This window comes from Nanorana parkeri, unplaced genomic scaffold, assembly GCF_000935625.1.
Source record: "Nanorana parkeri isolate BGI_ZX_2015 unplaced genomic scaffold, ASM93562v1 scaffold1638, whole genome shotgun sequence".
In the NCBI taxonomy this organism is placed as follows: domain Eukaryota; kingdom Metazoa; phylum Chordata; class Amphibia; order Anura; family Dicroglossidae; genus Nanorana; species Nanorana parkeri.
In genome coordinates, this window is record NW_017307906.1 from 301,858 (window position 1) to 311,589 (window position 9,732).

Here is a 9,732-nt window from a genome sequence, read left to right on the forward strand (position 1 = left end):
CGAAGGGCTAAATCAATGCGTGCTAACGTGTGCAGTAATGCACTGCATCAGCCTGGATCCTAAAGGGTTTGCACCTTTTGCCTGATGCAATTTTATTAAAAATCATCAAAATGCATCTCGGCATAGATGTGCAGTGCACCATGTATTAAAACACATGGCAACATGTTGCAGAATTCTACTAATTGGTAATAAATTTGGTAATAGTTGTCAGCAGAACAGTCAGTATAAATCTCCCATGGCGCCCCAAATAGCAGTATCTAAAACTAGAAAAATCTTGACCCACACATTCATGTTCATCTTGATAAGTGATCCTGTTTTACTGGTTTATTTTTTTTCTTATCTTTTATTTGGTACCCAAATGCCTTCCTTGAAACTGAACAGCACCAGGTATTGTCTTGTACACCACAAACCCCATCCCCGCCCCATGCCCATATGCCGACATGTGTGAACTTTGTCTTGGTGCTGTGTATTCGGTTACATCACAGTATAAAAGTGGGATTACTGACAAAACGTTCTGTGGCGTCAGACCTATACATTTCATTGGCAAAATATGTCAGAACAAAGATGGAATCTCTTCCCTATAAACATGTTTTCTCCAACAGACTTGGCTCTGATGAAGGGAATCTGCGAGTTTTTGAAACCTTTCTATTTTTTTTTAATGTTATATGAATGTCAATGAAAAATTCAGAAACTAAGTGTGCTGACAACATATTTTTCCTATAAAGCCTATGCAACGCGGGTAAATGCATGGCATGTTTGCGGTAATATTACTTGTTAATGGCTGTGTGTGTGTGTGTGTGTGTGTGTGTGTGTGTGTGTGTGTATAAACACCCCAAAAACTGTATGAGCTTTACTGCCCATAGGGCAGCCCATTGAGGCGTGACATAATGTGCATAAATGTGACGTGATCTCTCCAAGATATATGCAACTCTGCTCCCACGTTTTTTTATAAAATATCCGATTTTGCGATGGGAGGAGGAGCTGCCCGCTATATCGGACGAGGACTGGGAGATGGCTCTACATGGGATTGGGCTCTCATCCCTATCCGTCTCATAGGTGGACCCAAATTTCTATCCTACACGGAACTTATAGATCCCCGGAATTCCTGTTTTAGAATTGGGCTTCGGACTGATTCCAAGTGCCCCAAATGTGGGATATCCCCGGGATCCCTTCTCAATCTCTTGTGGCGATGTCCCAAACTGGTCAGATATTGGAGCGGGGTCACTAGAATTATTAGCTCAGTCTTCTCGGTTCAGGTCTCTTGCTCTCCGATCACATGCTTGCTTGGTATCATGGATGCCGATATCTATGGGACGATATGACTCTGACTGCTGTATCCAGGGCCCTGCTTGCAGCACGTAGAGTGATTGTGCTTCATTGGATCTCCTCAACAGTCCCCATGGTAAGCATGTGGATAGCAGAGCTTGACCGACTGATAGCGTTTGAAAGAGTGATATTTCAGCATAGAGATGATATCTCTAAATTTCATAATATATGGACGAGATGGATACACAGATCTGTGCACCATTCCTCAAGTGGCAGTTGAGATTGGTGAGAGTTATTTGTTTGGTATGTACTGGATGGGGATATCTCCCTACACAGGTGTAGAAATATCTCTGATGAACCCTGCATAATGGTTTTGATGCATGGCATTAATAATGGTTAAAGATGACATGTAAGCGTGTAGGGGGCGCCGAGCTGGAGGCTGAGAGGCGGACTCAAGGACCTGTGCAAAGGTTTTACCCCTAATTTTTTGTAAGATGTCCTGTGGATCTTTCCCTCCTGTTCTCTGTATTTGTATACCCTTTCCTCTCGTGTCCCTGTTTTGATTGCTGTTAATATTCTGATCATTCGCTGCAATTCACGTTGTGTTGAAAGCAACATGTCACTGTATTGTAACCTGTTAGTAAAACTTTAATAAAAATTACATTTAAAAAAAAAAAAAAAATGTGACTTGATCCATGTGCATTGCAAGGGTGACTGGGGTTGGTTCTAGCCTGTACTCAAAAATATTCATCTTGTACTTTTTGACTCCCAAGTCTGGTAACTGGTGCAGAAATTGACAGACAGGAGAAAAAAGCTGCTTGGATCAGCCCAGACCGAAAAGTTGACCCTTCAAGTCTTCACAGTTGGCCCTGTGCACCTCCCCAGGGGCATTTGTGTTGTAGGTCACTTGTTTGTCAGATACTTCAGGCATGTGCTGTGTAGCAGATCTATAGGCTTCTGGGATTGAAGTAGCGTAGTAAGAAGACGCCGGCTTTATTATCAAGGCGCAGCTTCTCTATTAATTGTTTTATTGTGAAATCAAAGTAGCTTTGAAGAAGCAAGCCTGTCTAGAGAAGAAAACATCTGCTTCGCCGTTGTCACTAGGCACTCGTTTTTAATAAGCTGCAGTTCTTCTGTTATGTATAAGGTATTTGAGTTTAAGTTGGAATTATTGAGGGTGTAAACATGCACATCAAGCTATACCAAGCCATTTTTATATGACAGAACACAACATATGTCATCCATGAATCAGCTGGGCAAGAAATGCTAAAACACAGGGAAAAAATGTAAAGTGGTTCACAAATCGAACTTAATAATCGGCTAACTAATCGATTTTGAAAATAATCGTTAGCTGCAGCTCTATCTGAATCGCTGTGTGTTTGGTTATTTTTATTAAGATTTAATGTGAACCAATTCCACCCTTCCCAGCACTACATACTTGCCTTGCTTATCCACCTCTCCATTCCGCTGCTGGGGGCAAGAAAAGCAAGCCCTTTTGTAAGCTCTAAGTCGTTGTAGTCGGAGCTTACTCGGGTCACAATACTGTTGCTGCCACCTAAACCACCACCATATAACAGTTTTAGGATAATCACAAAGTACTATCTGTCATGGAGTAAGGGTACCTATTAGGGTGACTCGTGTTGCTTCTATTCAAGCAAAGACTGGATTTGGGTTATGTTCAGGTCTGTAGGCCAGAGCTGTAGCTAGCTTCTTTTGCGGCCAAGGCGAGTACAGAATATTGTGCCCACCAACAGACGTATGTGGCGTCATGCACCCCGCCTCCAATATGGCAGTGCGCATGTGCTGAATGCACTGGTGGCTGAATCCAAGATAGCATAAAAATGTGTTCTTTGACAAAACGAATAAACATTTTTATTTTCGGTTCATTTTGTCAAACAAATTTTTAGTCTTTGCACGTGTGTGTGTGTGTGTGTGTGTGTGGTGTTTTTTTTTTATTTTTTCACTGTTGGAGGGCTTCGGGGAAATATCAGGGGTCTAAACATTTCCCTTTTGAAATAGAAAAAGAGATTGAAGACTCAGAGTCCTCTGCCCATACAGGTGGGGGAGAGCAGCAAGGATTCGAGGAGAAGCTGAAGCCTGTGCCGCTTCTTCTCCCTACTGAGTCCCGGCTGTTTTGGCTGCGTGGTGCCCCTGTTGCCAAGGACGCCCTGTGCTCGCCATGGCAACAGGGGCGCAGCTAGGCCTGCCCCTTTCTCTGCTGCGCCTGGGGTGAGTGCCTCACTTGCCCCATGGTAGCTACAGCCCTGCTATAGGCTATAGTTGTACATCTTTTTGGATATCACCTTCTATCACCTGGAGCCCTCAGAGTTCCTGCATTGGATAGATGTATAACAGATTGGTAACCAGTGACTAGGTAATACCTATGACATGTGATAGTTCTAATTGTCTTCTTTGTGGCACAGACCTTTTTATTTGTGTACATATTGCTAATTGTGGGGCCTTTTCATATAGGAATACACAGCAAACGCTAACCTGATGCTCGTTGCTGATTATATGTTTAACCACTTCGCTACCAGAGCAGTTTTTTCATTTATGGCGCTCATGTTATGATCTGCATTTTTGGCTAAAAAATGTTTTGCTTAACTCACAAAACATGATAGATTTTCTGAAAGCAGAGGTAGAATAAAAAAAATGACAGTTGTAATTTTTTTTTATGTTGCACAATTTTGTGCAACTGTTCATCAAATCTATATGCATTTGTGCCCACAAACGCAATATAAATCTCATTAATTTTAATTTTTTGGGTATAAAAGGTGAGGTTGTATGGAGTAAATAGATGCCAAATATGTCAAGCCTCAAAACTGGGTTTGCCTGCAAAATGGTAATTATGGTACCCAAAGTTGTCAATAGGCGATGTTTAAATGTCTTTACAGCTATTCAGTTTGGAGTTTACTGTAAATTGGGGATACAGCCCTTTTATAGCAAAAAAGTATTTTTGGGTTGCCGTGCTGTGCAGGATCCTTGTAGAATACTCCCAGATCTAATAACCAGGGGGTTATACAGGGCGAAAGGCTGTGTTCTCAGTGGAAGCATGTGTCAATTTGGCTTTGTGGATGGACTGATTGCCTACTGATTTCCACATGTTGCCATTGTATGTTAAACTTAAAGGAGAACTATGAAATGAGTGATTTCCACTCACCTCATAGTTCTAGCCGACCTGTGACAATGAGACTGTCACAGATTTAATATCCTGTGAGAGAGACTAGCTATTACACTGAGATATATTGATTGTGTGCTGGATCCTTTGCAGGCAGACCTATTTAACCAACATTGCTGACTTGTTAGGCTTTGGGGTGTCCTTACAATCTTTGAAACCATAAACTTAGAAAAAGCATGTGGGATAAGAGTTCAGACACCACCAATGACTGCATGATAGTTCCAGGTTAATGACTGGGATGACGACCTTATTTCAGTGTGCACACGTTCCTAAGTTCTAGATTGTCTGTAGTTAGGGTTGCCACCTTTTTTCTTCAAGAGAAACCCGAACACTCTAGCGACACGCAGACATTTTTGGGGGAGAATGAGGCGTGGCTTATTCATATGTAAATAGCGCCACCCATTCATATGTAAATATCACAGTTGAGACTATTTTCAGTGGGAGGCCAGTAGCACCGATTTTAATTTTGGTTGCCCCGTCTGCCTGAAATTTTGTGTCCGGGTTTCTGCTGCCATGGAACCCGGACACAGCATTAAAAACCCTGACTGTCCGGGTGAATCCTGGACAGGGTGAATCCTGGACAGGTGGCAACCCTATCTGTAGTGGGGAAATGGAATTGCATATTTATTTCTCTCATCTTTTCATGAAGGTTAACCTCTGCAAAAGGACTGCCTTGCCTTTTTAATATGGAGCTTACAACTACAGCAGATTTTGCCACAGGTAAGATGGCTTTCAGTCTGAAACCCTTGTCTTATTGTGTGTGTGTATTTTAACATGTTTCATTGACTTTGGTAAGTACCTGTGCTGAAAGGCTTTTGTTCACTTCAAATGGGTTTTGAATTCCCATACAAGACTATGATATTGCAAAAAAATGCCTGAAGGAGGTCACATGCAGGTTATCATTCAAGCAATTCTGAATTATTTTAAACTGATGCCATCGACACAAGCCCAAAGCCCATCAGCACAGGCCCTTGTCATACTAGCATGGTCTAATAGTGGTGTTTTTGTTTTTTTTTCCCTCAGACAGTTCTTCAGTTGTGAAGGCAACAGCAAGCTCTGCTGCGGACGGCCTTGATACATCAGTAATCGCAGGTAACTAGACTAAGACTCTCTAAGTCTGCTGTCAAGATTTGGAAAAAGTCAATATAGTTATCTTGCACAAGGCCCCAACCCATGAAACCTAAACCAAGCAATTTGTGCAATGACTCGCAATTAAAAACCTAATGTTTTGTCTGAAGCTATGCTTTAAAATACTTTCAGGGTGAGGAAGGGTTCGAACCCTTTTGTCGTTTTTTTTTTTTTTGTATTGCCTCTTGTGTAAACATTAGGGAGATTTTTTTAATTCCCGTGCCCTGCCCAGTTTGTGCGGTGGCGGAAGCGCTCACCTTCCCCTATGACCTAGTGTATATAGGTCTTGCAGAACCCATCCCTTGCCGGGCGGGGACACCCCACACTTGTGCAGCTGTCAACGGTTGTTCATCCAATGCCGACTGTGCTGATTCTGCATCAGCACAGTAGCAGCAAGCAGCTGGTGCCCAAAACTGAATAATAGGGGCCCGATGCTGAGGTGGGGGGGAGGGGAAGCCTTTGCAGAGATCAGTACAGTAGCAGCAATTCGCTGGCCTAGTGCCCAAGGCTGGAAAATGTCTGCCACAGCCTTGGTCCGTGCCTATCCCTGTCGATAACATTCAGTTCCGCTGTCTTCTGCAGCTTCCTTCGGCCCGGTCAGCTGCCATAGGCTGGGAGGAAGACTGCAGAGACAGTGACACCTGGCCAGAACGTTGTGCAGGGGGGAAAAGGACCATCAGCTAGGTTCACTGTAAGTCCCTTTTTTTTTTTTTCCTTCTTCCTTACACTGTGCGTTACACTAACCTCTGCACTGTAGGTAGGGGTTGGGTGGGGCAACTGGTGGCGAGTAGCTCAGGATTTGAAATTTTGAGCCCTCTCCTAGACTATACCCGTTGGCTGTCTGCCAGAGTCCCCCTCAAATATATGGCAATCCACAGCCATTTTAGCTGTTTCTTCCCCCTCCGGCGGCTCTCCCCATAATGCAGTATCCTAAATAGAGAAAGCACACACCAATATAAAAACCGAAAATCCTTTATTTAAAAACTTGCTTGCAAAAATCTGGACCTTTTGCTGAAGCTGTGACTCCACCCACAACCATGTAAGAGAAAGCTACGCACGTTGCATCAATCAAGACTTCGTCAGAGCACTGTAAGACCTATATACTAGGTCATAGGAGAAGGTGAGCGCTTCCCCGTACAGCAGGGGTGGCAAACTCAGGCCCTCCAGCTGTGGTGAAACTACAAATCCCATGATGCATCTGCCTCTGCGAGTCGTGGCTGTGAGAATCTTGCAAAGCCTCAAGGGACTTTGTAGTTCCACAACAGCTGGAGGGCCGGAGTTTGCCACCCCTGGCGTACAGGGTGTTCACTCTAAAGGCACTGGCTGAGGTGGATATTTGAGGTTTCTGGGTTGGAGCATTCTTTACCTTGAGCTTTGAACTTGATCTTTTTCGGACTTGACACATAAATACCAACGCGTGTAATTTGGGATACAATTTGTTCTTGTTTGGGTAATTTTTGGGGGGTTTTTTTTACGTATTGTATTACCTTTTTGTGTATATGGTCACATTGTTGTGCTTTGTAAGACCTGTATTTGCGTAACGTATGGAGTTATAACAATGGGTAGGAAACAAAACCTAATTTTTAAAGATGGAATGTTATGCTCAACAGCCTAAAGGGAATCCATAGCTATCCTAACCCATACCTGAGGGCTGAGCTGGTATGAGAATTCAAAAGAATACTAAAGCAGGTGGCTGTAGCAACCAATCAGATTCTTTGTTTCATTTTTCATGGCAGTACATTTTGAACCAAAGATGTGGGTTTGGCAATACTGGCACAGTTGATTCCTGTGAATTGGCACCTAATGTGATCTTTTTTACTTCCCACCTAATAAACAGCTGCATGTATTTCGTATGCCCAACATTTAATAGTGTAAATACTTGCTAATCTGACTGTATTTATGTTTTACAGGTGTGATTGCTGCTGTAGTCATAACTGTCCTGGTTGTGCTGGCACTGATTGCAGTCTATTTGTACAAACACAAAGGCAGTTACCGTACCCATGAGATGATAGAAGAGGGAGAGGCGGATAAGGCTTTACAAGGGAAAACTGTTGATCCCAGTGAGGAAAAGCAAGAATACTTCATGTGATTTGCACCAAGTGCTGACTGTTTATAATCCTGTTCAAGAGACTTAATGGAATGGCATCCTATTTATTTGTGTACTCTACTTTTTCAAGAACTGATGCAAGACTTCTTAATCGCAAAAATTGGGTTCTTCAGTTAATCCTAGGACACATGCCTTCTCAAGCTCTTCTGTGACCTAACCCTAGAAGAAAAATCTTGTGACAAAGGTTTCCATTTCTGTACTGGTGCTTTTGAAGGTGGATACTCTAACACTTTTTATAGATGGATATCACTATAATGGTCCTGAAAGCCCACCCTATATGCAAGGAGAATTGCAGCTCTGTGCCTCTTAATATGTTAAGTGTCCATGCTGTTCTATTTGGCCTTGGTTTAGTAGCAGTCTGGCAAAAATGTTGGGACTTTTGTTTTTAGAATCTGTGGTGGGATATAGGTCTAGGAATAATGGCTATTGCTAAATAAAATCTTTTTTTTAAAGTGTGTTTTCTGATCAGTTTGACACTTGCCACCTAAGGGATCATAGAAATGGTAATTGTTGGATGTAAAACATTTTAGCGCAAAGAAATATCACACTCTAAAAGGATATGGCTTAGTTCACACTGTGGTGCATTAAATGTGATGAGTCTTCATGTCTGTTGCATTGTAGCAGCCCACGGTACCGCGTGTTGTTTTGCAGCACAAGACAGGTGTGTTGGACCCAACATGAAGAAAAACCCAGTTTCATTACTGGCAGGTCAAGTAATAGGTCTCCTAGATAATTCTTTAGTTTCTTTTCTTCAGAATGGCAAGTTTGATTAGGTGAACAAGGATACATTTGGGCTTCAGCTTTAATAAGATCAGTGTGTACAGAAACATTGGCATTGACCTGAAAAAAAACATGTAGCAGGCAAGTTCTTCTATGTATACTTTGTTCTGGTTAAGTGGTTAAAAATGCATGGAAACCTGGAAACTAGCATTTTAGAAAAGGTCAGCAATGACCACCTCCATCGGCACTATTTTCTTAAAGCACAGCTCCTTTTTGTTAGTACACTCCTACAGGTAAAATTGAACCTCTGCAAACCCATAAAATGCTATTGTGAAAATGAAATATTTGGATGTGTTCTGTACAAAACTATTATGTATAGAAGGCCACCAGTGTTGACATGGTTAAAGGAAGAAACGTGTAAGTGTTGTTGGCTGCACATTGAAATGATTGGTCATAACCTACTGCAGACTGACCACTACATGACTGGCTGGTCTGCAGCCCCATGTTCTGGGAGGACACGTTCCTATATGGCAGCCTGTGAATGACCTGTACAGTTACTGTATCTAGTACACCATGTTTTAACTCCCTCAGTACTGACATGTTTCTTTTTGGGGGGTTTGGTAGTGTCCTGACATTTTAATTTGATGTTTTTGAACAAAGTAAGGAAAGGGTATGGATAGATTACCACAAAAGCTCTTCATTTTTAAAATAAAATTAGTGTTGCGTGGCAGTAGTTCTCAGTCATACTTCATAGCACTGATAAATGTCCTGGTAATGAAGAGGGGTGAACAAGCTGGTACTGAAATGGTTAATTGCATTTAATCACGGAATGGCTTGGGAAGATGGATACTGGATAGATATACCTTTTTGGTTTTCGTTTAGTCTTTTTTATAAAAAAGGTGTTCTCCTTTTAAAGGTTTCAAGAAAGCTGTTTTGGTTCTTCAACCTAGTATTTAGAAAGCTAAAAATAGCCATGCCTGTGGCTGAGTTCTGTAGTTTGATGCTTTTCTGCTATACTTCCTGTAACCTACTAGAATGTGATCAGTTTTAATGAAAAACATAAAATGCGAACGTCTCAAAAGTTCGATCAACTCCTATTTAGTTGGCAGAGGAACATAACCTATAATAATGTACAGTTATATAGTTCCTAAAGGGACTATCAGTCCTATTCAATTTCTTTTTTTATAGAAGACTTTTAAGCCTAATCTAAATATCAGTACGTTAATGCCATTTTAAACCATGTTTCTTGATTGTAAGTGCAGGACATGGGCTCTTCTAATTTGTTATATTGAACATTGACAAAAGGTGTGTGTGTGTGTGTGTGTGGGGGGGG

The 9,732-nt window shown here is 41.9% G+C and overlaps 1 protein-coding gene across 1 annotated transcript in view; it reads left to right on the forward strand.

The window, feature by feature from the left end:
- Nucleotides 1–7,675, forward strand: part of LOC108799138 (small cell adhesion glycoprotein homolog) — a 13,549-nt gene extending 5,874 nt beyond the window's left edge. Inside the window, exons 2-4 of the mRNA XM_018570960.1 lie at nt 5,094–5,164; nt 5,468–5,536; nt 7,483–7,675. Coding sequence (XP_018426462.1) covers nt 5,131–5,164; nt 5,468–5,536; nt 7,483–7,661 — 282 coding nt within the window. The 5' untranslated portion in view covers nt 5,094–5,130 and the 3' untranslated portion in view covers nt 7,662–7,675. The remainder of the gene's footprint in view (nt 1–5,093; nt 5,165–5,467; nt 5,537–7,482) is intronic.
- The last annotated feature ends 2,057 nt before the right edge of the window (nt 7,676–9,732 follow it).